The sequence below is a fragment of the Budorcas taxicolor genome, chromosome 19 (assembly GCF_023091745.1).
Source record: "Budorcas taxicolor isolate Tak-1 chromosome 19, Takin1.1, whole genome shotgun sequence".
NCBI classification, from domain to species: Eukaryota; Metazoa; Chordata; class Mammalia; order Artiodactyla; family Bovidae; genus Budorcas; species Budorcas taxicolor.
Genome location: NC_068928.1, coordinates 49,391,095 through 49,419,077, shown reverse-complemented (window position 1 = coordinate 49,419,077; position 27,983 = coordinate 49,391,095). Strand labels below are relative to the sequence as shown.

The 27,983-nt window shown below is 51.1% G+C and overlaps 1 protein-coding gene across 2 annotated transcripts in view; it reads left to right on the top strand.

Annotated features, from left to right (window-relative positions):
• Positions 1-27,983, top strand: part of TBCD (tubulin folding cofactor D) — a 144,153-nt gene that overhangs the window by 67,696 nt on the left and 48,474 nt on the right. For both annotated transcript variants that reach the window (XM_052657027.1, XM_052657026.1), the window contains exons 14-16: positions 11,800-11,956; positions 21,712-21,769; positions 27,250-27,279. In XM_052657027.1, coding sequence (XP_052512987.1) covers positions 11,800-11,956; positions 21,712-21,769; positions 27,250-27,279 — 245 coding nt within the window. The remainder of the gene's footprint in view (positions 1-11,799; positions 11,957-21,711; positions 21,770-27,249; positions 27,280-27,983) is intronic.

The window sequence follows — 27,983 nt, the reverse complement described above, 5'->3', positions numbered from 1 at the left end:
CCCGTGGGCGAGGCTGCCGGGCACACAACAGTTCTTGCTCCCATACGAGCCTCTTCGGGGCTGGGCGGCTGCACATGCTTCCCTTCCTGGCTCCCACTGTGAGAGCCACGGGGCTGCCGCTCCGTTCTTCATGCCAGTGTGGGCCTGTCCCTGGCCCCAGACTGGTCCCAGGCTTTGGGAAGGGAGCCCGCAGGAGTGCCCTGGGGAGCAGCCCAGTGGTCACACCAGGGGAAGACGCTCAGGCCCGATTTCTCACCTGGCAGGCCTGGTGCTGCTGCAGGGTTCTCCGCTTGCTTTGTGCTTGGATGCCGTGAGAGTCGAAGTGTAGCTCTGGGCTGGGTCCAGATCTTCAGAGGGTACAGCGGGCAGCAGAGGAGTGCTAGGGGGCCCAAGAAGTGAGGGCGGAGCTCTCCTTGGGCTGTGTCATGAGGAGGGGCCCATGGTGGGGACACCTGCCTTTATCTGGGCAAAGGGAGGATGGGGCCAAGTTCTCCCCCTCCCTGGTGGGACAGCCCCTTGCTGGGCGGGCACCACCATGCCTGAGGGTCTGCCTTCACTCTTGGAGGTCAACGTGGGAGGTCACTGGGGCAGGCCAGGCAATGTGGCTGTGTGAGATGCTTGGCTTGTGGTTGAAAGTCTGCCGTCCACACTCCCCTGTCCCAGCTTTCCAAGACGGTGAGCCAGGTGGTTAGATGAGAGGAGAAAACTCTTCAGAGAACTTACCCTCAGCCGGGTACAGGTGTGTCATCAATCAAACACGAGTGACCCGTCATCTGACATTTACCCTTCTTCCTTCTGGCCGTCTGACCCTGGGCCAGGCCTCCAGTCCAGTGACTCTCAGCTCGGTGAAGGGGGATCTTTGGCAGCATGGTCCTCCAGGCCTGACAGTCCTGAAATTTGTGCCCTGGACACTCTTGGGGCCAGTGGCAGTCTGGGCACTGTGGCCAGGAATCCAGGGCTATGAGTCAGTGGCAGAACTGGTCCCTGACTTCCTGGTTAAGCCTTTAATTCTCCCGAACGCTTGTTTTTGCTTCTTTCAAGTTGTTGTACTTGGGCCACTCTGTCAGCAGCCGTGGGCGTTTCCTGCGCCAGCGGCACCACTGCGCCACCTCCTCTGTCCCGCCCCCTCTCGTGCGTGGCCTTTGGCAAAGGGACTGGGTGGGCAGGCTCTGGGCCCCTGTGCTGTGTCCTAGGCGGGGGCAGAGAGATGGAAAGAGCCTGTGTTATCTTTCCCCGGGGAGGGTTATTCAGAGATCACGAGTTTAATTTGACAAGAACCATTACTTAGGTGGCCTGAAAAGAAAGTTCTGTAGACTGAGGCCGGGCAGGTCCTTTGGGGAGCCAGCACCCCCTGTGACAGCTGAGAACCAGGGGCCGCTTTGGCTCTGCTGCTGCTGCGAGAGCAGGGGAGCGCTTTTGTCTGCTGAGAATGGGACCTCCCCCTGGGGGTTCACATCTCACCTCCGTTCTGGGTGTTGGGAGAGTGTGTTGCTTGTCCCCAGGTCCTGGCCCCTGGCATGCGCGGTGGGCACCTGGACCAGGTGTGGGCGGCACTGGTGAAATGGTTTTGTGCCTGTGTTTTCCTGGTGACAGCTTCCCCTGGGTACCCTTTGGCGTCCTCTAGTTCGAATTTAATAAACCGCAGCTGGGCGAGGAGAGAGCCCCTGTTCAGTGGCCTTGCTCCAGGCACTGTGGTGCTGCTTGTCATCGCTGCTGACAGAGTGACAGCTGCTCACTCACAGCGCTGACTCAGCGGGAAGTGTGTGCTGGCCGCAGGCTCTCTGCAGGGCGGGTGGCCCCGCATTGGGTCCAGCGGGGACGAGAGGTGTGGGGGCCGCCTGCTCCCTCCTCCTGGGATGCACTTCCTCCTCGCAGATTGGGGAGCGGGGGGATGCCGGGGACTTAGAGGAGGTGTAGGATGTTTTGATCTTAGAGAAACTGTCTGAAATTTTGGGTTTTCAGTGTTGAAAAAAGGGAATCAGTCTGTCAGGAGAAGACTATTTTCTCTGAGGGTTATTTCTAAGCAAGGAGAAGACTATTTTCTCTGAGGGTTATTTCTAAGCAAACAGTTGTATTTGCATTTTAGCATAGTCGAGTGATGTTTCAGTTTAGAAACTTTGTTTCCCAGCTAAGAGTTCAAGCAGTCAGTTCCCACGGTGGCCATGGACTCAGTCACCTGCGGAGGTTTCTACACGTCCAGGTGGCCACCCCAGGCTGGAGACCCTCCTCCACAGGCGGTTTTGCCATGTTCTGTGGGGCATGTGGGTTGTGACCAGCTGGGGAAGGCTCTTCTCCTTGGTGGTATGACTGGGATGTGGGGGCCGGTCACCTGGATGGAAAGTAGCTCCTTGCTTTCTCATGCTCCTTCTTTGGGGAGGCTCATTAATGTGTTTGGAGATGCAAGGATTGGACCTTAATCTTTTGCTGTGACTTGCCAATAGTCCAGGGGCCTGTGGTGAGAGAACCAAACCTCAGTTCTGCCTGTCCCTATACTTGTGTTGTCCACAAAGCATCCAGGCACTAGCCTTATTCACAGATCAAACTCATGGTCACAGTTACTTTAGGCTAGGCAACAGGTTGGGGGGGTGGGAATAGGAAAGAGGTTTTCCTCCAAAGCATTAGACTGTCATTGATACACATAAAATTTGGAGAAGCTGAAAGATTGTCATGGTAAGTGTATTTCAAGAGGAGTAGAAAGGGGTCTGTAATCCTTCAGTTATAAAGAAGATTATGTTTGTGGGAAACATTAGGGAAATATTTCCAGGAGGAATGGCTTAAGCAGTTTAAAAAATTTCAAAGGATGTGTGTTGTTGGAGAAGGAGCAAGAGAGAGACACTTAGGTTCACTCGGTTTTGTACCTACTGTGTGCAATGCATCTTCTAGACAGTGTGGGCAGGGAGGCTGCTGTGGAGGCCGGGCTCCACATGCTGGCACCCTTGATGTATGCCTGAGCCACCTTGAGGGGAGTAGGGGGTTAAGTGGGGGACCTGCATTCACCCGGAGGTGTGGTCCTCAAGCCTTTCAAATGCTGATTCACCTTCAGGGGCAGTTCAGTGAACTAACTCGTAACATAGCACCTTCGGGTTTAAATGGAGAAATGTGTCTGTCATGTACACATCCCAGTTCTCCATGCTGGCAGCCCTCCACGAGCTGTTTCTCAGGAGCGTCTTCCTTGCTCTTCCCGTGGGGTCGTCTTCCCAGGCTCACTTCTTGGAGAAAGTGAGTAGAAGATGAGGAACCGTCCACATGCCTTGGAACTTCATTCGCTCTTCCAGGCCTCTGTGAAGGGACCCAGCATCATGATTTCGTGGAGAGCGCAGTTCGTCCTCAGGATGTAAAACCTGCTGTGTCCTGTGCTGACATCTTACTGGGACGTCACCCTCACAGCTATCGTCCAGCCATCTTTGCTCACCTTCCGCGGCGGGCACGCTTCTGCCCTTCTTCAGTAATTCTTTGAGCCCCCGCATGCAGCATATGGCCCTGTGGGTGCTTCCTGACAGAGGCCCAGCTGTTGGCTCCTGCTCCGGCCTGCTCGGGAGCAGCTGGCCCCAAGAGAGTGGCTTCAGGGAGGCCTTGTCAGTGTGCCTTGTTGCTTATCTTTTGTGTCAATGGTGGCAGCAAAAAAGGTGCAGGTCGTCCTGTGTTCTGGGCCTGGTGGTAGGGAATTTGGGAGCCCCACGATTTCCGTTTCTTCCCTGGAGGCCCTTCCTCCCCGCCGAAGGCTCAGGTGCTGTCTCGCGTACTCGCCTTGTGTTCAGTGTCATCCTCATACCCTGTGGAAGTCGTGTTTCATTCGATAGGATCAGCAGCTCGTTTCCCCTGCGCCAGAGAGCTGGTACTGTGGAGATAATCTGTTGACTCAAAGCTGGCCCCACCACGGTCAGAAGGGCCAGCCAGCACTGGGTTGTCTCATGGTGTGCAGACCTGTCATGCCACCCCTGGGGATGGCCACACGTTAGCTGTCCAGGGGGCAAGGTGTGGTGGGGACGTGGGCACAGACCTGGGAGGTCAGCTGCCGGGCCACACTGGTCAGCCCCTGTCCCCAGTCATGGCGAGTTAAAGATCTTAACACCCCGAAGTTTGTCCTGGGGCAGGGCCTCTGCGGCAGCACCCTGGGGAGATCAGATTCTAGAATCAGTCACCACTGTCTCCTCAGATGCTTACTGCACTGAAGAGAGGAGGTGCTTTTGTTTACATTCTATTGATACCTTAGTACGTCTGTATTTTAATTGATTTTTTAAGAGAAAGACATGTAATTGTCTCTTGAAATAGGAAAGATACGCATTTAGGTTATTTTACAGTGTAGTCCAAAAAGTGACATTTAAAAAAATTAAATTTTTAAAGAAAAGCACTCTTGATTGAAATCTTTATTAAGTTTTGAACACCTGGAATCATGTGAAATCTGTGTTTTTGGAGTCGTGTTCCATTGTGGCAGGTCACAGAAAGCGGCTGAGCACGCTGAGTCCAAGGTTACTCGAAGGGTTACTTGGAACCATCTGGTTTAGAACAGTTTGTTTCTGTACCAGGTGGATACCAGATGTTAAGTATAAACAGTCTAACCAGGAGTTCCCGTGGAAAGCGCACCTGCTCGTCCAGCCTGGTGAAAACTTTCCATGCTAGTCACAGGGGCATCTCCTACACTGGGCACTTGCTTTCTCAGCCAGTACCTTCCTTAAGCCTCTTGGGAGCCCAGGGAGCTGGAGGGGAGGAAGGAGGTACCCGATGTCACCTGGGTGGACGCTCTGGTAGCACAGGTGGCGAGGAAGCCATGGCTCAGAGGTTCTCAGTCACTCGGCTTCACTGGTACTGTGCCACGGCCACCCCGGTGGTGAGGTAGGGGTACCACTCTGGGCTGGGGCTGCCGCTTGGGTAGGGGGACTGCTGTGGGCTGGAGGAGGACCCCTGTGTGTGTCGTGGGTCACTGCTGTGGGAGGGCTTATCTTCCTGTGGCCTTGGCTGATGTCAGATCTTTTTCTGCTTTTGGTCGGTCTTATTTATTTTTATTGCAGTATAGTTGATTTACGATGTTGTGTTAATTTTTTAAAATACTCTTTTCCGTTACGGTTTATCATAGGATATTGACTGTATAGTTCTCCGTGGTGTATAGCAGGGCCTTGTTGTTTATCCATTCTGTATGTAACAGCTTACATCTGCTAACCCCAACCTCCCACCCCTTCTTCCCTCAGCCCCCCTCCCTTGGCGACCACACGTCTGTCTCTCTGTCTGTGCGACCGCTTCTGTTTTGTCGGCAGGTTCCTTTGTGTTGTGTTTTAGATTGTGTCGTATTCAGATTTAGATGTAAGTGATGCCGTGCTGATCTTCTCTGTACCATCCTACGTTTGGTATATGTGCTGCTGAAGCCAGCACTCCGATCGTGATAAGTGTTTACTCTTCTTTGATTTGGCCTCTTCTCTGATCCGTGTTCCACACAGGAATGGTTCCTGTTAATAAATGGAACATATGTATCTGATGTTGAGCAGGACCCCGCTGTGATCCTGTCTGAAGTGTCAAGACTCCTGGGACCCACGCTAGCTGGTGGACCCCAAGGAGCAGTCATCCTGGTCGCAGGGTCCTTCCCCTGGTCTTGGCCTAGTGGCTAAGTGGTGTCCTCTGAATAGTGGAAAGGGTGAAACCACATTTTAAAGTGTGGTATTGCCTTTGTTAACGATTATGAAGATCGTGAGTGGTCATTACGGACATTTGGGACAGTGACATGAAGCAGCAGCTAAGGAAACCTGGAATCTCGCTGCCTGGAGGTCAGCATGTTGAGGTTATACCAGGTGGGGGCCGTGAGCACCTGGGGCTCTCAGCGTGATGCTTGGGCTGGCTTTGCAGTCCAGGGGCTGGGCCGTCTCTCTGTACCTCGGTTCCCCTACCTCCAGGGTCAATCGGACAAAGGCCTGGCCCATAGTGAGTGCTGATTGTCACCAGTATCAGCACGTGAGCCATTGACGGCATGCAGCCTGCTTGAGGGTTCTGAGTGTCCTCCTGTTATTAAATATTCTTTGGGTAGCAGCATGCGTTGCATTGAGTGGCCCTGTTGTATTTAAACAGCACGCCCTGTCCCGTCATGGCAGGGTTTGTTTCTGCGCTTACGAACCATGGTGGCAGCAGTGCCGCTTCTGTGCCAAGTTGGGGACATAGCCCAGGAGGCCCAGGCACACAGGGGCAGGGCCGTCTGCCGGTGCTGCCCCCATCACCGGTTACCCATGCCTCCTGAGCCCATGGTGAGTGGCTTGCACACGGTGGTTCCCGCACTCTCCCCTCTGGACAGGTGCCCTGTGGATGGGTCATAGCCACACGGCCTACTGCATCAACACACAGGTCTGGAGGTTTTGTTGAAAGTCTGGTTCTGCTCGTGTGATCTTCAGAAACAGCTCTCTTGTCCTTATCTTTAACATTCCTATTTTACCCCAAGTTTCCCCATCTGCTGTTTCCCCCCTTTTTAGGTTGGAATATTCCCATGATATATGTATGTGAGTTTTTTACATGTAATCACCATCACATCCTTATCCATCATACCACACTTACCTTGTTTGTTATTCGCTTTAAAACTTTCTTGAGTGTATTGATCCACTGAGATTTGAGATGCTTTATGTAGGAATATTCGCTAATCTCTTCACACGAAGGGACAGGGTGCCGTCAGATGGAAGAGTAGGTGCTTGCCCCAGTCTTGCTTTGCAGTTGTGTTACGCATTTCACAAGGTCCTGCCCCAACACTGTGGGCTCCTGCTCTAAAATAGTCACTTCCTGCTGTCTTGCCATTGTGTTTCTCTTTGGAGGACAGCCTTTATCCAGGAAATCCTGGACTGCATGCTTCCACTGGGACCTCTCGTGTTTCTACGGGCACCTGGAGAGGGGAATGTCCATTTCTGGCCTCTGGACAGCTGAGCCTTGCCTCGCAGCCGCAGCACCATGGGCAGTGAGGGGGGGTGGGTCTTGTTCACAGGGAGGACATGTGGGAGGGCCTTGGGACCAGTGTGGCCACGTGACTTTGCTGCGGAAAGGGAGGCAGAGGGCTTCACGGGTGCTCCCCTGTGGCAGGGTGCGTGTGCTGGGAGCACCTGGGGGGAGGGGAAAGCAGGTGGTGTGTGGGCCAGGTGCCCACCCCAGCAACACAGGATGCCCCAAGACCCTGCTCCATCGTACTTGTGGAGATGAGCCCTGGCTGAGGTCTCCCAGGGTCTGTGGGGCGGGCATCCCTCACCCTCCAGGGAACGCCGGTGCCCGAGCCTGCGCTTGCCCCCGCGTGCAGAGTGGTTGGTGCTGTGGCTCGCAGTTGTTTCAGATGTCCTGCGGGAACTAAAAACTAAATGTCGGTAGAACCAGATTTTCTGTCCGTCATTTCCTTTCTCCCAGCAAATTCAGCATGTGTTTTTCTGAGCAAGTTGGACTGCATTCTTTAGGAAGGTATGATGGCTGTTTGTACTGGTGGCTGAAGTAGAAGTTGAGTGGTGCTTGGCCACACCTGCTCCCGGGAAACTGGTGCTTTCCTGGGCTCAGACCAGGCAGGCAGGCTCCTGGCTGCATAGGCAGTTCCATCCATCATGTGCCGAGGCTCAGGGGCATCTTGGGAGACTCAGCCAAATGCGTCTGGGAGATGTCATTCTAGTACTACTTGGGAGATTTGGCGCATTGCATCCTGGTAGATACTGAAGTGCATCTCAGGGGACATGGCTCAGTGATTCTGGGAGACTTGGCCCCGCGCAGTGATATTCCTTATGTGATGAGTTTGATTTTGAAGCAGTATGTTGTTCAGTTGCTCAGTTGTGTCCAACTCTTTGGGACGCCATGGACTGCTCGAATTAGTATAATTCATTACTTATCAAAACTCGTAACTTCTGAGCTGGCTGTATGGTGATTTTTTTATTTTTTAAGGATGCTGCAGAGAACGTCTGAGTTCCTCCTGACCCCTGGATGTACATCTGTAAAGCCCTGCAGTGGGGACTTGGTGATCTGAGGGTTAACTCGTTTCTCTCACCTAGAGGCTGCTTTGTCCTTAGGCAGTTGGCGTTAGACAAATGACATGCTGTCTAGAGAGAAGAGTATTTAAATTACATTGCTGGACTCTGGGTTGCCAAAAGGAAGCCCTCTGGGGAACCTTATATATTTGACATGTATTTGCAGTGTGTAATTGGAACCGTGAGAAAGGTTTTTTGTTCAGTGCGATTGAAGAGTTTCCTTATTTTAAACCTGTTGAATCTGGAAAGAGCTGTTAGTTTTTGAATTTTTTCCTCTGGTAATGGCTTCTTATGAAAGTTTAGGGCAAAGACTGTGTCTCTTTCATATACCACCCAAAGCTCAGTAATTACTCCATACCCTGTGTGGACCAGGGCTGATCTGTCTCTTGTCTTCCTGTCCCCGGATGTCTGAACTATAAGCCCAGCTCATCCTTCTGCACAGAAGAGCCTAGTGATGAAGGGCCGAGAGGTCGGGGGCAGCCACGGGCCCTGCCCAGCAGTCCCGACCCCATCCTTCTGCCCACCTGGCGCCTGGTACTACCACCACCTTTGGATGAATTGAAGCCGAGAGCCTCATTTTCCAATTTTCTTGTTGAAGAAATCCGTCCTCTCTCTCTCTCTCTCTCCCTCTCTCTCTCTCTCCCTCCCTCCCTCTCTCTCTCTCTCTCTCTCTCTCTCTCTCTCTCTCTCTCTCTCCTGAGAGGTTTTACTTTAGGTAAATCAAAGCCCTTTTCAGTGACCGTGAGGCAGGTGTCTCAGCATTGCTGTCAGTGGCCGTGTAGTCCCCTCCCAGACTCCAGTCCAGCAGCGAGACCTGCGTTTATTGCTGGCAGCACTTCTTCCAGCCCATCCTAAAAGAAACCAGTCCTGAATATTAACTGGGGGGACTGATGATGAAGCTCCAGTACTTTGGCCACCTGATGTGAAGAGCTGACTCGGGGGAAAAGACCCTGATGCAGGGAAGGATTTAAGGCAGGAGGAAGAGGAGACAACAGGGGATGAGATGGTTGGATGGCATCACCGACTCGATGAACATGAGTTTGAGCATGCTCCGGGAGTTGGTGATGGACAGGGAAGCCTGGCGTCCTGCAGTCTATGGGGTCTCAAAGAGTCGGACATGACTGAGTAACTGAACTGAACTGAGCGCTTCTTCACCTGTACTTGGGCCTCAGCCACTGGTGTTTGTGGCAGGTGTAATAGAGGGGTCACCGGAGCTTTCTAGAGAAAGAATTTGAAACTGCCTGTGCCGAGAACTGGGCAAGGGGCTCACCAGGGGAGCTGCAGCAGCCTGGTCGCATGGGTGGGCAGGGCTGGCAGTGAGGCCCTGAGGCCCAGGCGGGGCTCCGGTCTCTGCTTCTCTGACCTAGCTGAGTGGATGCAAAGCAGTCAGAGCCTTCATGTCTTGAGGGCCAGTAGCTACCTGAGCACATCACCTGGGCACATGTGGGTGCCGGGGGCCAAAGCTGGGGTTTGTGGGGGCCACCTTGCTACACAGAACTCAGAGCCCATGGTTGGGCTGCCTTTTTCTCTCTTGAGTAGGGCTGAGCCTGAGGGCAGCATACGGCTCCCAGTGACCTCTCACAGCCGGCCTCCTCCCCTTCCTTGAGGCAGAGAAGTGGGCCAGATAGCCCTGTGTTCGGACCTCCGAGCGTGTCGATTTTCCCATCAACGAATGCCGGTCAGCCCTGTGAGGTCTCTTACTGTGCTGAGGCAGACCTCTGTTAGTGGGCACAGGTCACAGTGTGTGTCCTTTTCTTTGTCCCTGGTTGACCTTAGAAGCCATCTCACTCTGGCCCTGGCGTCAGGCGCCCCCAACCCGCTCAGGGGCCTTGGGGGCCAGCTGGTCCAGGGTGAGGCTGTGTCCTTGTGGAGCTGGCCTTCTCCCGGGGCTCCCTGAGCATTTCTTAGGGTAGTGGTTGGCTGTGACGTCCACCTGATGTACATGTGGATAGTACTGACCGCTGTCATTCCTAGTTGTCTGTTTGGAAATTGATTTTGTCCAGTGGACCGATAAATTGGGACTCGCAGTTAGCGTCCAGATTTCCCTCAGGCTATAGAGTTGCTGAACAGTCTTCCCCAGAAGTGTCTGGGCAGCTGGGTAAAGTGGTGACTTTAGAGAGTGGCGAGGCAGTGACTCTTGAGTTTACACGACGCGACCCGTCAAGGTGCCATAGCCTGTCAGTTTTGACATGTGTTGGGCCGTGAAAAGGCTACCCTCTTAGCACAGAGAGTATGACCAACACTAGAAAACTAAGAGTAATTTCAGGTAAAGTAGAACTTCCCCAGGTAAGACAAATGAAGGCCAATTGTAAGCATTCCAGCTTTAGTTCAAGTTGCGATAATGATTTTTTAAATGGCTAATTAGATTTAACCACTTTATCTGAAATAGCTGTGGTAGTGTCCTCTGGTTTGGTTTGGCATTTGTACATGCTTTGTATTTTTTATTTTATTGAAGTATGATTGATTTACACTATCATGTTAGTTTCAGTGGTTTAGGTTTTCATATATATATACACACACACACACGTATGTTTTTCAGATTTTTTTCCCCCTAAAGGATACTATAAAATATACTGAGTATAGTTCCATGTTGGTTATCTGTTTTATTTTTATTTAGAAAGCTATTTATTTTGGCTGCTCTGGGGCTCTGTTGCGGTGCTCAGTGGGCGAGGGCTGCGCTCAGGCTGTGCCGCGTGGGCTTCCCCTGTTGGAGAGCACGGGTTCTGGGGGCACGGCCTTCAGTAGCTGCAGCATGACAGCTCTGTGGCGTGGGCTCAGTAGTTGGGGCACACGAGCTTAGTTCTTACACTTTTAAACCCCATTTGTTGTTGTTTAGCCACTGAGTCCAACTCTTTGTGACCCCATGGACTGCAGCACGCCAGCATAAAACTCTATACATGAGTGTTATGTATTTTATTTTCTTTTACAGTAATTTACGTGTCTCTAATAGACAAACCCTTCCCATATACATGAAATACACGAATATGATAAACTTAATAGGCAAATACCATACAACGGCAGCTCCCTTAAACAGTACAGTGTTCTTCCTGAGGGTCTTAAACTCACTCGTCTGTTTATATAAAAAACTACAACTGCAGTATTAGAAACTCAGTGAGACACTTTAAAATGGAACCAGAAAGATAATCTGTATGTACTTCCAGTTATTTTAAATATCACAGATGATTTACCTAATTAAACATATCTGGGTTATTCCTAAAGTTAGCACAGAACGACCCTGGGCTTGCTTTACTTTGTCATTCTCATTCTCAGGCCTGAAGCTCAGCGAGGTCACAGATGCCCTCTGAGCAGAGTTAGCGCACCTGTGTAATGGTGTCCACGCTCACTCCCCAGCTGGTGACTGCTTTTGGCCAGAATTAGAAACCCATGTGTTGTTCGTGGTCCCCTTGACAACAAGACTCTGGGGGGCAGGTGGCCTCTGGGTCAGGTACTCTGCTCACCGGACAGTGTCCTGGGTGATGTTGCCCACCCTCCTCTCACTCCCCTGATGTGCCAGCCCTTTCCCTCACTCCTGGCGGCCCCTGTGTCCCTTTGCGTCTCCTAGGACCTGGCAGTGTCCCTTGGGTGTGGCCGGCGGGCATGTTTGGGGGCAACTTTTCAGGAACATTCTCACCTGAGTCGAGCTGGTGGACTCGTGAGTGACTTACTGAGCAGGTCGTGAGTTTCCAAGTGCCTTGGGGTAGGACCGTGGTGTGTGTTGCTCGCGCCGGGCTCTGCGGGGCCACGGTGCAGGCGGGGTGGTGTTCCAGCGGGCGCAGTGTCTGTGGAGCCGGGAGTGCTGCTGCAGGGCCGCCTCACAGTCTCTCTCTGCTGTGTGCAGTGGTCCCCGTGATCCTGAAGGCTCTGACGTACGAGGAGAAGCGGGGCGCCTGCAGCGTGGGCTCCAACGTCCGGGACGCCGCCTGCTACGTGTGCTGGGCCTTCGCACGTGCCTACGAGCCTCAGGAGTTGAAGCCGTTCGTCGCGGCAATCTCAAGGTAAAGCCTGTTAATGTGGACTAGTGACAGCATTGGCTTGCCTGCTTCACTGTCTGCTCCTGTGCAGTGAAAACCAGCACAGCCTCATGAAACCAGCACAATACTTTTTCCATGGCTTCCTGGGCAGAGCATTGAGGGCAGTGGGCTGTGCCAGCCACATGGGCGTGGGCCCCACTTTTAGGATCCGATGTCTGTGCCCGGGAAAATTCGAAAGAGATGTGTCCCTAGTATAGTGATGTTAATTTTCTCCCTGTCTCCTGTTAGACTGAGTGAGTCCCTTTGACATGAAAACGGAGTTCGGCTGTCCACTTCTGGTTGTTCTGTGTCACGCTGGAGGAGGAGCTGAGCACTGGGTTGGTCATGGATGTAACACCGACCCAACCACTTTTACTCAGAGATGGATTTTAACACGATCTCCAGTCCTGGAAGCTGCCTCCCACCAAGGAGGTGCCCTGCCAAGAGTGGGAGACCCTCAGGCCTCAGAACATATCCACAGGGAAGCTCTGTCTCCTCCTCTGGCCAGTGCAATGGGCTTCCCCATGGTCTCAGCAGCAGCAGTGCCTGGGGGAAAGCCGCAGGGGACGGGGGCCGCTCGAGGGTCAGGAGAGGGTTGTCAGGCTCGCTTACTGCTCAGGTCGCGTGGCCAGGCTGTATCTTTCAATCTTGACCCTCATGTGAAGGGAAAGCCTGCAGAGCAGCCTGTGGATTCTGATCCTTGCTCAGGGAGATAAACTGCTTCCTAGGAAGTCGTAAAAGTGTGACTTCTGGCCGTGTCCACCCCGGGAGGGGCAGGAGGGCAGTGGGCTCCTGAGAGGCTGTGGTGGGTGTCTGCTGCCTGAGGCCTGGCTGCAGAGGCCCGGCTGCCCGTGCCTTTGTCCGCTGCTCCTGCCCTCACGTGTGTCCCCGCTCTCTTGTTGGTCTGCAAAGGTGAGATTGTTTGCTGTTTACTTAATACAGCTTCGGGGTGGGTTCTGCCTGCTGCTCTCTTGCTCTGCTCCTCAGCTGTTTGGAAGCTGCTTCTGTAACTAGAATGAAAGTGCAAGGTGTATTTCGCTCGCTGTTTCCATCAGCAGCCACAGCATGATGAGCCTCTAGATGGGAGCTGTCTCATTCACAGTCGTGGCTTCCCACCCGGCTGAGGTCTTGTGCCCAGGGCCCAGGCAGGTCCAGCTCTGCACCTGTCGCACTGCCTCTGCCGGAAGCTGACATGCCCTGACTTCGGGGGACCTGGCTTCAAAGGGTCATTCCCATTTCAGAGTGAAATCATCTCGGCAGGCTTCTAACCTTTGTGGCTGAAAGCGCTGAAGGTTGCAGGAACCTGGGCCCCTCCTTTCTCTGGGGACTGTCTTTGGCTCAGCCCAGCCAAAGAGAGAATCAGGACTGAGGGCTGAAGGGTCAGCAGAGGCACTGGGCACAGAGGTGGGTGGCCACCACTCATAACATCCTTTGCTTGGGGCAGAAGCTTCTCGCCACCCCATAGGTGAGAGTGTCAGAGTCACCAGACCTCATCGCCAACTTGGAGAGACATAGTGTGAAGAGTCCTGAGCCCTGTGGGCTCAGATGAGCCGGAGAGCAGGGTTCTTTGCAGGCCCTGGACTTTGGAACGGAGGCTCTTTCAGCCGTAAGCAGACAACATTGCAGTGTTCATCTCAGCAGAGGTTTTAATGCAGAGTGCCAGCCAGTGAGGGTGCGCAGGAGTGCTGGTGAATGTTAAGCCTGGCCCTCGTGTAACGTGTGACACTCGAAGCATGGTGTCCCGGTGTGGGCGATCCTTCACAGACTCCCATCCAGTTCTCCAGGAGGCTGAAGGGGCACCGCACATCTTACTCCAGGGCGGCCCCTGTTACTCAGAAAAGGAAAGACCCTGTCTGGTGAAGGGGTCACATCCTGGAGCTTGTGCCTGTCTGGGGAAGGTGTTGAAGAGACCAGTGACCCCACTGGATAGAGGCCTCTGCGGCCAACCTTCAGGGCAAGGGTGCTGCGGGGCTGTGTGCACCTGAGGGCCTGGGCAGGCCCTACCAGGGGACCCCCAAGGGCTCTGGAATGTGGAGGGACGGAGTGGAGGTGGGTGGTCAGGCTGCCAGGCTTTCTGAGGCGGGATTTATTTTAAGAAATGGTGCTTGGATTAAAGGACAGATCACAGCTGCAGGGACTGGTGGCCATATCCATCCACAGAAACTTGTGTGGTTCACTCAGGACCTTTGATCTCGGGGAAGGCTGAATTTCCCTGACGTCTTGGGCACGCCCAAGCGATCGCTGATGAGTTTACAACTCACCGAAAGTGCAAGCTGGCAGGGGAGCTCAGAGACTCCTGCTTCACAGCCCTCCTAATTTCTCCTAATTGACCCTGGAGTTGGTGCCTTGTGGAGTTTCTGCTCAGAGGGGGCCCCTCTTGTCCCCTGCCCCTGTGCCCATCCCAGGACTGGATTGGCAAGTGCCCATTGGAGCTATGCCTGGCAGCTTTCTCAGTCCAGTTTGGCAGGTTCCTAGGGAGCCTGTGCTCCAACCCTTCCCGGTCCATCTCCACGGCAGGCCTGGGGGGTGGAGCGGGCGGGCTGGAGGGTGAGTCACGGTGCCATGTGAGCCTTCAGGACGCTGCTGGTGCTCGCCTCCCTGCCTCAGAAGTATCGGTTGGGGTGTGTCCTTCGAGATCTGCCTCCCTTGGTTTGTAATAAGTGACCACATTTTAATTGTCAGCTTTTAAGCCCATTCATCCTGGTACATGATAAAATCTGGAGATCTTCAACTATACTTTCACAAACTCTTCAGTTTGGATCCTGCAAAAGTAGACAGTTGAGATCAAACTATAATTCTATAAACGAACTAGACACATCTGATGGAGAGAGTCAGGAGGCGGTAATAATGAGGCTGGGCTGGGCGCAGCCCACACAGGGGGAGAGGTCAGTGTGGCTGGCCCCCAGCTCAGGCGGCCTGGCAGGGAGGAGCTCGGGTCAGCCGCTCACCCTCCTAGAGGAACGTGAGGAACTGTCCTTTCACTTCACCTGTGGATGTATGCTCACCGTCTCTGTTATAGAAATGCCCCAAAGAAAGTTTTTAGGTCAGTATACGACATAGTTTGAATTAGTGTTGGTCGGTTTTGAAAACCTGTGTTTCCTAAGTGTTATACGCAGATTAAGAGATGGAATAATAATTTTGTGAATAAGTAAATCGGGCTTCCTGAGAAGCCAAGCGTAATTTAGGGATAGAGAAACACGAAGTTACAGTGGTAGAGGATGGTCGTGTATTTTGAAACAACCTGCTCACCAGTAATCAAAAGCTAATTTGCAAGAAGAAAAGGGAAAAAAAAGAGCCCTGCTGCCAGCATATGCGTTGGTTGTCACCTTCTAGCGATTTCCTCACCTGAAACTCTGTTGTAAGCTGAGCTCCTGTTGACATCAACCCTGCAGGGCCCCTCCCGTGCTAGGGGCAGTGCCCGGCTCAGCCTCGCGGAGCAAGCTGGGCAAGCAGGGCAGCGTGGGCAGTGCCTGGGGATTGGCTCCCAGATCTCTTCCTCGAGGGCAAGCTTGTCCTGAAAAATCAGGAAATGGCAAGCATTGCTCAAAGCTACGTCTTGTTCCCACTCAGCGTTTCTTGATGGCAGACTTCCAGGGGGAAGATAACCTTTTTTGTTTCTTGAGAAAAATTAAGTGGCGGTTATTGACCAGAGTGTTCCCACCGTCCGCCTGTTAGGTCTCCCCTCGGCCTCCATTTTAGCTCTGCTGTGATTGAAAGCACTTTGCAGATGTCTTGTGTTTCACCGTCATGTCAGCTGGCTCCTGAGCTTTAATTCTTCTGATGTAGGGAAAAATTTAGCCACAGGCGGGTCTTGCAGTTTATTCCCCAAATAGTGTGACTTGTAGCTTTTAAGCATGGATGGGTAAGAAATCATCCATCTTGATATTTTGAAAAGCGTATTTTGAAATGACATTTTGATATTTTGAAATGACAAGGTTACTGTTACTCAAGGGAAAAGGGATGTTTTGTTTTTTATTGCCACAAAAATATGACACGAACGAACAAAAATTGAGTTTGGGGTAAGATCTGTTCTTTGCTGTACCTGCTAAAAGCCAGGTGCCTGGAACTTGGAGCAGGTCTGGGCATGCAGCTCTCCTGACTCGGACAAGAAAGAAAATCCCTTTCTGTTTGACACAGACCATCCTTCTGTGTTGGGAAATCCTGGTGAAGTATCACCTGAACTCTCCCAGTGAAAGCGAACAGGTGAAGATACCGAGAGCGTTCCAGGCCCAGTGGCTGCCGTGTGCTCATAAGATACCGAGAGCGTTCCAGGCCCAGTGGCTGCCGTGTGCTCAGAATGGTCCTGGGCCGGCTGCAGCCTGGCCCCTGCACCCCTCTCGGAAGTGGGTAAAGAGAGCGCAGAGTCATGCTCTGCCCCCTTCTGCTGAGGAAAGCTTCACAGCCCACGGGACATGGGGGCCTGGGGGGATCTCTCATCTTTAAATGTGACCAGTGTTGTCACGAGTACTGTCATTTGAAACATGCTAGTATTTCCAGATAAGCCAGTTTTGTTTTGAAAGTGTGAAATCAGAACAATTTTCAAAGTTTAGTCCACAGCAGAACAGTATTAAAACCCTGTTACATTCACAGAGGTATACACAGTGGACTTGTTGAATCGAGTCTGCACTTAAAAGCTGTGCTTTTCAAGGGGTTTTGTGATGTTTGTCCTACTGTGTTCTGTGAAGGCTGGTAGAACGTGGATAAAGCAGTAAATATGTTAAGCCATGTACTCACAAATGCAGAAGCAGCCTGATGGAGGTTTGTGGGCCCATCTGTAGTACCCCAGGGTCAGGTTCTCAGGCTGTAGCCAATGCCGGCCCTTTGGTAACTGGTCTTTGGGCAAGCCTCACCCTGCCTGTCTGCGTCAGTGGCCTGGCCCCGGGGCCCTCCTGAGCTGTGGGGGTCTGCTCCTGTGACCACAAGGCCAGGGTATGCTCACCATGAAGGAACAGGGGCCTTGCACCCAGAGGTAGACCGCTGCTTGCCATTCAGGGGTCTTTCTGCTGGAGTTCCCATGACACACAGTCTCTCCAGGAGTGACTGCTGTGTGGCTAGTGACCGCAGGAACTGAGCCAATTGGGCTGGGCCTTACCGCGAGGGGCGGGAGGGTGCCCACAGACCCACCTGAGGGCAAACACAGAGAGGTGTCTGCAGATGAGTGTAAACGGAATCACCTGCAGTAAATGCCTGAGCTCGACCTGGACAGCCCCTGCTGCGCCCCTCGAAACTACCAGGTAACCATGGGGAGCGTGTGCAAAGAGAGTGAAGTAGATAGAGCCCCTTGCCTGTGGCTGGAAGGAGGTAATCCACACGTGATGAAGCTGGGAAGGGCCCTTCAACACAGGAGTTCATTACTGTCTGGCTTGATTACAACGTAAACATACAGTCTTAAAGCCCAGCTGTCTCCGTTTGGCACCACAGGGCAGGCCCCCCAGGCTGACCTGCATGGCGCGGCAGGTGGCGCAGAGGGGAACTTGGCTCAGTGGTCTTGGCTGCACCAAGGTTGAAACTGGACTCAGTGTGTCCTGGGCAGGGCCAGCATGTCCACAGCTGGGGGTGGGGGTCTGGGGGTTGGAGGGGTTTGGTGTATAACTTAGCAGTGACCTTGCAGGGGTTATGGTGAACTGTAGATTGGCAGGTGATTCTAAGTTTCTTCTCTATTTTTTTCCATTTTCTCTTTATTAATAAGTGTCCAATAATTTAAAAATTGTAATTTAGGACAAATAGATTGACAGGAAATTTCAAGAATTCAGTGTGTAATGTGAACTTCTGGTAGTGTTGGCTAGACCCAGAGTCAGTGAAAATATGCCCACATATTTCTTATGTCAGACATTAAAGGAAAGCGGGAATTCTTGGTTAGTATCCTTTCCTAGAATACATATGATCTTATGGAGGTGGCGCTAGTAGTAAAGAACCTGGCTGTCAATGCAAGAGATGCTGGAGACGCGAGTTTGATCCCTGGGTTGGGAAGGTCCCCTGGAGGAGGAAATGGCAACCCACTCCGGTTTCTTTACCTGGAAAATCCCATGGACAGAAAGAGCCTGGCAGGCTACCGTCCAGGGGTCACAAAGAGTCAGACACAACTGAAATGACTTAGCATTAGCACTTACTCATATGTAAATATAATACTTAAAATTCCATTGATGATGAGAGTATATTTAGAGTAAAACATCAAATATGTTTTCACTAAGAACAGTCACATGTCTATGTTTATCTCAAACTCCTAAATTATCCCTCGCCACCTTTCCCCTTTGGTAACTGTAAGTTTGTTTTATATGTCTGTGGGTCTATTTCTGTTTTGTATAAGTTTATTAGTACCATTTTTTTAAAAAAACTTATTTTTTAATTGAAGGATAACAGCTTTACAGAATTTTGTTGTTTTCTGTCAAAGCTCAACATGAATCAGCCATAGGTATATGTATATCCCCTCCCTTTTGAACCTTCCTCCCATCTCCCTCCCCATCCCACCCCTCTAGGTTGATACAGGGCCCCTGTTTGAGTTTCCTGAGACATACAGCAAATTCTCGTTGGCTCTCGGTTTTACAAATGGTGATGCAAGTTTCCACGTTGCTCTTGCCACGCTTCTCACCCTTAGTACCATTTTTCTTCCCTCTGTGTAAGTGATATCATGTGATATTTGCCTTTGCCTTACTTCGTTGGTAATCTCCAGGTCCATCCCTGTTGCTGCAGTGGCATTATGCTTACCAGTCACAAACCAGTTACGGCAGGACCTCCTGTGTAGCACAGGGGATCATACTCGGTATGTTAGAATAACCTGTAAGAGAAAAGAATCTGAAAAGAGAGGGGCTACACACCTGGGTATAGCTGAGTTACTTCGCTGTGCACCCAAAACTAACACAACATTGTAAGTCAACTATACTTCAAAAAAGAAAAAAGCCGGTAGTTTTATAATTTTTGGTTATTGAAAGATCACAGAATTACATGTCTTGGTCAGTTTAATGATTTCTGAGATTTTGTTAACAAAAGCATTTAGATGTTGAAATGGAATCAATTAATCTTAAAATGGTCCCGCTAAAGTCAATGAATTTCCTTTAGTGTTAAAACTAGTTGTTTTTTTTTTTTCTTTTAAATCTCATCTTGGCTATAGTTTATAATATAGTAAAGAGTTGAGAGAGGAAGAGGAAACCGCTCTCTCTTGCCTTCATTAAAGGAAAAGGTTCTTCCCTTTAATAAGGGTTTTGCTGAAATTAATTTCAGCTTCAACTAGTGAAAGGACCCCAAATACTAATACTGGATCTTTAAAAATCTTTAGATTTTTTAAAAAAATCTAAAAAACTTTAAAGTTTGAACTAACTTTAGACCTAAAGAGGAATAGCAAAAATAATAGCAGTTACCATTAAAGCCCTTCATCAGCTTCCCTGAATGTCGACTTCTCACAAAGGAGACCAAGGAGTGAACATGGTGTGGGGCCAGGGATTAAACCCGGAGAAGGCGATGGCGCCCACTCCAGTGTTCCTGCCTGGAGAGTCCCAGGGATGGGGGAGCCTGGTGGGCTGCTGTCTGTGGGGTCGCACAGAGTCGGACACGACTGAGCGACTTCCCTTTCACTTTTCACTTTCATGCATTGGAGAAGAAAGTGGCAACCCACTCCAGTGTTCCTGCCTGGAGAGTCCCAGGGACGGGGGAGCCTGGTGGGCTGCCATCTATGGGTTGCACAGAGTCGGACACGACTGAAGCGACTTAGCAGCAGTGATTAAACCGCAGCTGCTGTTTGGTGATGTGCCATCTTGGTGTTGGATTTGGGATGTGTCCCAAACTCACCGCCCCCGTTGAAGTCTATGAAATTAATGTTTAAAAAACGATAAAGCATTTTGGGGGTGCTTTGAGACTCTGTAATAATTGTCCAGTGTTCACACTCAGTGCCCATCAGCTACTGTGCCAGGCCAGCAGCGATGGTGGTGGTTTCATAGGAAATTGGGTCCCTCTGCTTTCTGCTCCTTTGTTGACTTACATCAGTGTGGACCGCAGCTTGCTTTCTGCCCCTTTGCTGACTCACACCAGTGTGGACCGCGGCTTGCTTTCTGCCCCTTTGCTGACTTAAATCAGTGTGGACCGTGGCTTGCTTTCTGCCCGTTTGTTGACTCACACCAGCGTGGACCGCGGCTTGCTTTCTGCCCCTTTGCTGACTCACACCAGTGTGGACCGCAGCTTGCTTTCTGCCCCTTTGCTGACTCACACCAGTGTGGACCGCGGCTTGCTTTCTGCCCCTTTGCTGACTTACATCAGTATGGACCGTGGCTTGCTTTCTGCCCGTTTGTTGACTCACACCAGCGTGGACTGCGGCTTGCTTTCTGGCCCTTTGCTGACTCACGTCAGTGTGGACCGCGGCTTGCTTTCTGCCCCTTTGCTGACTCACACCAGTGTGGACCACGGCTTGCTTTCTGCCCCTTTGCTGACTCACACCAGTGTGGACCGCGGCTTGTCTTCTAGCACTGTTGGTTATTTTGTTGTCAGATTGCAGTGTGTTTAGTTATTGGGAGCAATTTCAGGTTGGCTTCTGTGCCGTTTTTCTTTTTCCTAATGGTTTCTCAATTTCTAGCACAACAAGATGCCCCAGGCTTTTCTTTTTTCCTTGCCCCAGCCTTAGAGTCAGCCACCTCCAGGAGTCCTTGTTCCTCTTAGTGGAGAATGGTGTTTAGAATCCAAGACTTGGGTTCCACGCCCACACCCACTCCTACACTACCCTTTGTACCTCCAGCCTGGCCAACTGCGTGGACACCTGCGATTCCAGCCCAGGCCTGCCCGGTCCCCTGACCTCCCTCCTGTGCGCAGTACTTCTTCATCCCGGCTCCCTCCCCAGCGTCTGTGTGCAGTGGTTTCAACACTGCTAACTCTCCCTGTGAGAAACACAACTGCTCCAGGGGAGAGTGCTCCTCTGTGTCCTCCCCGTCCATTGAGTGGGGTGCCCCTGGCTAACACAGGCACATTCCCACTGTCCCAGGGGCCCCGCTGCCTATACTTTTTAATTTGCGTTCAGGAAATTCACCCGTCATGAACAGCTGTTGACAGATTTGTAGAGTTGGGTCCCCCAATTTCATTACCAAACAGAATGGCTGTCAGATAGGAGGGCAGCATCTCTTTCAGGAGATCTCCGTGTGTCCGAAATGACCCCTTTTCAAGCATTTCCTCTGGGGGCTGATGTGAGATGCCAGTTCACAGGTCACATCAGCAACAGTGCTCTGCCCCAGTTTGCTTTCTGTTGTTGCCGAATCCCAGTAGGCACTTGAGCTCCTCCTGATGTGTCCCTGATGGTTGAGGGTGACGATGTAGCGAAGGAAGGTTTCAGTGAAGCTGGTGGACAGTCTGAGCCCAGGGGGGCTTCCTTCTTGTCAGCCGTGGTTAGAGTTTGACTTGGGGAATAGGCCTCTCAGAGCAGCTCTCCGCTTGGCTGCCATTTCTGGGGAGGTGCAGGGCTCATGGCTGCTCTTGCTGGCCTCCTGGGCCCCCTTGTTTCTCTGTTTGTACCTGTGGTCCTGCCCCCAATACTGCTGTCCTCGTCCTGCCCTACAAGGCCCGTGCACGAGGCCACCCTCCCTGTGAGCCCGCTGGCTCTGGTGGAGTTGGGGTTGGCCACCCCCGCTGCCCTATGAGCATATCTGCCGCTGAGGCCCCGAGCCATGGGCGGGCTCACGGGCACGTGGAGGAGGGAGACTGTGGGGTCAGCGCCCCGGGGTCTGTGGAGAGTCCCTTTCATGAACCTCCTCGTCTCTTCCTCACAGCGCGCTGGTGATTGCCACTGTTTTCGACCGAGATGTAAACTGCAGGAGAGCAGCCTCTGTAAGTTGTCTTGTTTGGGCCTTTTCTTGAGGGTGTGGGTGGCTCTTACCCGTGACCACCTCCCCCGAGAGGCTGTTGTCACTGGCTTGGGAAGCAGGAGCAAGGCCCAGGGGCAGGGGGAGGGTGGCTCCCACTCCCTCTGGGTCCCAGCGGGGAAGTGGGCTGTAGCCTGTGGCGGGCGGGTCACGATGGGTTGCCGGCCTGCAGGTGGAGATGCAAGGGGGTCCCAGAGGGGCGAGTGTGGAGTGGGTGCTGCCGTCTGAGTGAGGGTGGGGCCCGGGATCAGTGTTGCAGGTGTGCCCTCTACTTGTGGGTGATGTGGAATTGCGATCTCTGTCCTCAGATGTCGGGGCGTCAGGTCACAGAGCTCCCCATGGCCTGCCTGCTCTCTGTTCTCTGAAGTACGTGGGTTCCTTGAAACTTTGTGTTCCAAGCAAAAGTTTTCCAGGAAAGCCCAAGACCTTGTCTGTGTCCTGCAGTTTCTCTTCTTTTGTCTTGAGCATCAGTAGGAAACCTAATGATTCCTTGAGAAATCTTCACGTTTGTGCCTTGATATTTTCCCCCAGGCAGTAATTGTAAGACTCCTTGAAATACAGTAAGACTCTTGTTAAATCTGTGTTGCTTGTTGGGGAGTTCCCTGGTGGTCCAGTGGTTGGGACTCGGCTTCCACTGTAGGGGGCCTGGGTTCGATCCCCAATATCTTCACAAGCTGCGCTGCGAGGCCTTAAAGAAATTGCCTTTTATATTTTCTTTCTGTTTATTGGAACCTGAAAACTAATTTTGGAAGCAGTAATAAAATCAAAGCACTGATGCTTTTATGATATCCTAAGGAAGAGGTGGAATAGAAGAACAGAAATTTTTCTTTTTCAAGTTACAATTAAAATCCTTTAAAATTAGTGGAAGTTCTTTGCATTATACACCACCTAAGTGACCCCTCCTTACTTAGTGGCACATGTCTATCGCAGTGAAAGGTGCTTCTGTTTGAAGCTCATTTGAAAAGGTAGGGCTCAAGTACCTAATTGTCGGGGATAAAATTTCTCTTATCACAAAGCTGCTTCCTTGTGACGATATATTTGGCCCTTTTGGATTCCGGTTTGTGCTCTGTTTCTGTGCAGTCCACGGGACACCACACCCAGTGACTTGGGGCCTTCTCCTCTGGCACCAAGGTGTAGGGGGCGCTATGAGCGTGGTGAGCTGCTGTCTTTGCGCTCTTGTTGTTTGGATGCTTTTTTGATAATTCAGTGGATGTTAGCAATTTGATCTCTGGTTCTTCTGCCTTTTCTAATCCAGCTTGAACATCTGGAAGTTCATGGTTCACGCACTGTTGAAGCCTGGCTTGGAGAATTTTGAGCATTATTTTGCTAGCGTGTGAGATGAGTGCAGTTGTGTGGTAGTTGGAGCATTTTTTGGCATTGCCTTTCTTTGGGATTGGAACAAAAACTGCCTTTTTCCAGTCCTGTGGCCACTGCTGAGTTTTCCAAATTTGCTGGCATATTGAGTGCAGCACTTTCACAGCATCATCTTTTAGGATTTGAAATAGCTCAACTGGAATTCCATCACCTCCACTAGTTTTGTTCATAGTGATGCTTCCCAAGGCCCACTTGACTTCACATTCCAGGATGTCTGGCTCTAGGTGAGTGATCACACCATTGTGGTTATCTGGGTCATTGAAAAAGCAAGAGAGTTCCAGAAAAACATACACTTCTGCTTTATTGACTATACCAAAGCCTTTGACTGTGTGGATCACAACAAATTGTGGAAAATTCTTCAAGAGATGGGAATACCAGACCACCTTATCTGCCTCTTGAGAAATCTGTATACAGGTCAGGAAGCAACAGTTAGAACTGGACGTGGAACAACAGACTGGTTCCAAATGGGAAAAGGAGTACGTCAAGGCTGTATATTGTCAGCCTGTTTATTTAACTTATATGCGGAGTACCTCATGAGAAATGTTGGACTGGATGAAGCACAAGCTGGAATCAAGATTGCCGGGAGAAATATCAATAACCTCAGACATGCAGATGACTCCACCCTTATGGCAGAAAGTGAAGAAGAACTAAAGAGCCTCTTGATGACAGTGAAAGAGGAGAGTGAAAAACTTGGCTTAAAGCTCAACATTCAGAAAATGAAGATCATGGCATCCGGTCCTATCACCTCAGGGGAATTAGATGGGGAAACAGTGGAAACAGTGTCAGACTTTATTGTTTTGGGCTCTAAAATCACTGCAGATGGTGACTGCAGTCATGAAATTAAAAGACGGTTACTCCTTGGAAGAAAAGTTATGAGCAACCTAGACAGCATATTCAAAAGCAGAGACATTACTTTGCCAACAAAGGTCCATCTAGTCAAAGCTATGTTTTTTCCAGTAGTCATGTATGGATGTGAGAGTTGGACTATAGAGAAAGCTGAGCACCAAAGAATTGATGCTTTTGAACTGTGGTGTTGGAGAAGACTCTTGAGAGTCCCTTGGACTGCAAGGAGATCCAACTAGTCCATCCTAAAGGAAATCAGTTCTGAATATTCATTGGAAGGACTGATGCAGAAGCTGAAACTCCAGTCCTTTGGCCACCTGATGCGAAGAACCAACTTATTGGAAAAGACCCTGATGCTGGGAAAGATTGAAGGGGGGAGGAGAAGGGGACAACAGAGGATGAGATGGTTGGATGGCATCACTGACTCGATGGACATGAGGTTGAGTAAGCTCTGGGAGTTGGTGAAGGACAGGGAAGCCTGGCGTGCTGCAGTCCATGGGGTCGCAAAGAGTCAGATGCAGCTAAGCGACTGAACAGGAACATACAGTGTGACCTTTAGGACTGCTTTTCCTGCAGCACGATTCCCAGAGTCCAGCCAGGCCTTGGCAGTACTGGCAGCCCCTGCTTCCGGCCCATCCCTGGCTGAGTCACGTCCCCTGTCCGGCTATGCACATCTGCTGTTGGGCCTCTGGGTTGTTTCTGCTTTGGAACTATTCATTAAGAATTAAGCTGCTATGACCATTCATGTACAGGTTTTTGTGTGAATACAGTTTCTATTTCTCTGGGATAGATGCCAAGAATAGGATTTGGGGGACATATGGTAGTTGCACGTTTAGATCTGTGTGGAAGGGCCTTGCTGTTTTCCAGAGGGGCTGCACCGCTGTCAACCTGCCCTCCATCGTCTGTCAGTGATCAGTTTTCCTATGGCCTCCCCAGCATCTGGTGGTGCCATTATCTTTGTGTTAGCGATGCTGCTTAGATACGCGGCGATAGCTCACCCTGGCTTTGACTTGCGTTTCTCTCACGGTGACGCCAGTGATGCTGAGCGTCTTTCATGTGATATTTACCACCTGTGTCCTCTTTGGTGAAACGTTGGTTTGCGATATTTAACCACCGATGCTCCTTGTGTGCATTTGGTAGGTCTAGTGATTAAAGTGACACAGGACAGATTAACAGGGGAAAAAAACAAGTTAATTAGTACAGACAGCGGTCTCATGAAATGGGCCCCCTAAAGTGACCAAAGCAGGCTGCTTATATATATCCTTTTTGGACAAAGAAACAGTTATCTGTGAAGATTTAACAGAAGGGGCTGGTGAAGGAGTGACAAGATTTATTTCCATAACTGGTGATGAGGATGCTTTCTTGCCTCCTGAAATGGGGAATGTACCCTCAACCTGAGGCATTTATTCTTGCTTTCAGAGTCGGGGTGTTTTAAATACCATCCCCCCCACTGGCCATTTGTCAAGTAACTTTAACTCGGAATAAGAATATATGGCCTGGGTGGGCTGCCTTCAGCTCCAACAAAGTCTTTTGCCTCCCTTTTTTATCGGGTTGTTTTTATTGTTGAATTTGGGAGTCTCTGTATTCCAGATACGAGTCCTTTTTTCTTGGGCAAGTGGTTTGCATGTTCTTCTTACCAGTTTGTTGGTTTCTGTTCATCCTCTTTACAAGTCTTTCACAACAACAAGAGTCTTTTGATTTCGATGAGATCCAACTCACTACTGTTTTCTTTTATGGATCATGTTTCTGGTGTCAAGTCTGAGAATCTGAGAATTCATTGCCTAGCTCTTGATCCTAAAGGTTTTCCCTGTTCTGTCCCATTGATCTATGTCTGTCTGTCTGTCTGTGTTACCACGACTCCATAGTAACCCTAATACTGGATAGAGCGAGTCCTCTCATTCTCTCCCCGACTTCCCACCCCCGCCCCTGCCTGCCAAATTGTGTCACCATTTTAGGCCTTGTGCTTTCTCCTATAAATCTTGTGTTTTTTTTTATCTTTTAAACGATGTCACCAGTATAGTAAATGTGTTCCTAAATATTGCATGTTGCATAAATTGACATTGTATCTTTTCTTCATTGCCTTTTGGTTGGTTTCATTTTTGTTTTTTATTTTCTTTAATGAATTTATTGCAAAAGCTGAAAAAGGGTACATAGCAGAAGTCCAGTCTCCCTGCTCCCAGTGTGAAAGCTGCCCGAGTGCCGTCAGGGAAGGGTGATTCTGGCTGTACCTCCCTGAGGCCACCGCATGCTTGGTCTTGGAGACAGCCAAGTCCTTTGCCATCCTCTGTCGCCTGCGGGGGGTGCTGGGCGCCCATTTAAGCATTATGTGGGGGTCTTTGTGTTCTGCTGTCTTGATTCCTTGTGCACGGCTAGGCGAGCTCCTCCCAGCACTCCCAGGGGATGGTGATGGTGTGTGTGAGATGAAAGTCCTGGAGGTTATGATCTCATTCCCAAGATGCTCCTGCTCCAGGCATTCAGCCTGTGTCTGTAAGCAGATTTGTGCCTCCCAGGAGCTCCTTGAAGCCACTGGCCACCTGACCTCTGCCCTTTGACCTATCTCTGGTGGATGGCGCGTGGCGATGAGGTTGCATTGTGTGCACTTGATAGCTGGTGGCGAGAAGGTCCCTGAAGGACAGGGAAGCCTGGTGTGCCGCAGTCAGGGGGTCACAGAGTCGGACACGACTGAGCGACTGAACAGCAAACAAGAAGGTCCGTCTGAGGACACCTCATCCTAAGTGAAGGTCTGGACCTTCTGAACAGCCCCGCTTGGAGCCTGAGAGCGGGACGTGGAGCGTGCCCACTGTCGTCCTGGGGAAGGCGGCGTGGGGAGGCCAGGCACGCAGTGTCGCCCCCTGTGTGCGGTCATCACAGATCCCCAGTGAGATGACTTGGGCTTTGGGCCTTTAGTTCACCTAATAGACTTGGCTTTATTCCTGTTTCTGTACCTAGGGCCTTGAATCAGGCTTTGGTGTGAAAGTCAGCATCGGCCGCTTAGCAGATTTTATAAACTTGAATTCTTAGCCTGTGGTTTGAGAGCACACCAGGATGTAAAAAGAGAAAGATAAAACCACCCCTGAGGCTCTGAGTGGCCAACAATGAGACCTTTATTTAAAAAAAAAAATAAGGTCGTGGCTCATTTGTTCTGCACTGGCTTTGCTGCGCGTCCATCACCAATGGCCAGCGAGTGCACACCTAACTCACCACTCTGTTTGTATTTCTCTTCCTTAGGCTGCTTTCCAGGAGAATGTGGGACGACAGGTATGGTTGCTTTTAAATATCTTCATTCCTAAAACTTCCTGTAGATGTAGAAGTAAAAATAGTAGAGCCGCCGACATGGGTAAAGAATTGACCTGAAATAAGCTAGTACTTCACAGGGTGACTTCTGGTCACAGGTTCACTCATAACTCAACTCAGGTGAGTGTTGACACAAGTTTCAAAAACAATTAGTAGCTGTCTTACAGGAAACTTGAATGTGTAATTTTCACAAACGTCAGAAATCCCTGCCTCATGCATTGCAGAGACCCTTCTGATGTCAGCAGTTGCCCCTGGGCGCCGGAGGGGTTTGGGCAGAGGAGCTTGGCTGGGCAGGGGCAGAGACATGACCCCTGCCTATCCCCTTCGTGGAAGGAGCCAGCTTCCTCATGCCAGTGCCCCACGGCCCCTCCTGACGCAGCATCCTGCCCCAGACCCTGAATCTCTTAGCACTGGTCAGCCTGGGCTGGGAGTGTGGCCTTTATCCCCAGGTCATTCATACTGTATGTGACGATGACCACCCTGGGACCTGTGGCCAATCTGGTGGCAGATGGGGGAGAGGTCTTCTTGGTGGAGATACCAAGCTGAGCTCTGTTGAGAAGGGCGCCAGGAGAGGGGTCTGGGCTGGAGGCGTGTGAGTTGCAGGTGTGAGAATACTGGGGACAAGCAGTGATGGGCCTTGGGGTCTTGAGGGGCACAGTTCAGACTGC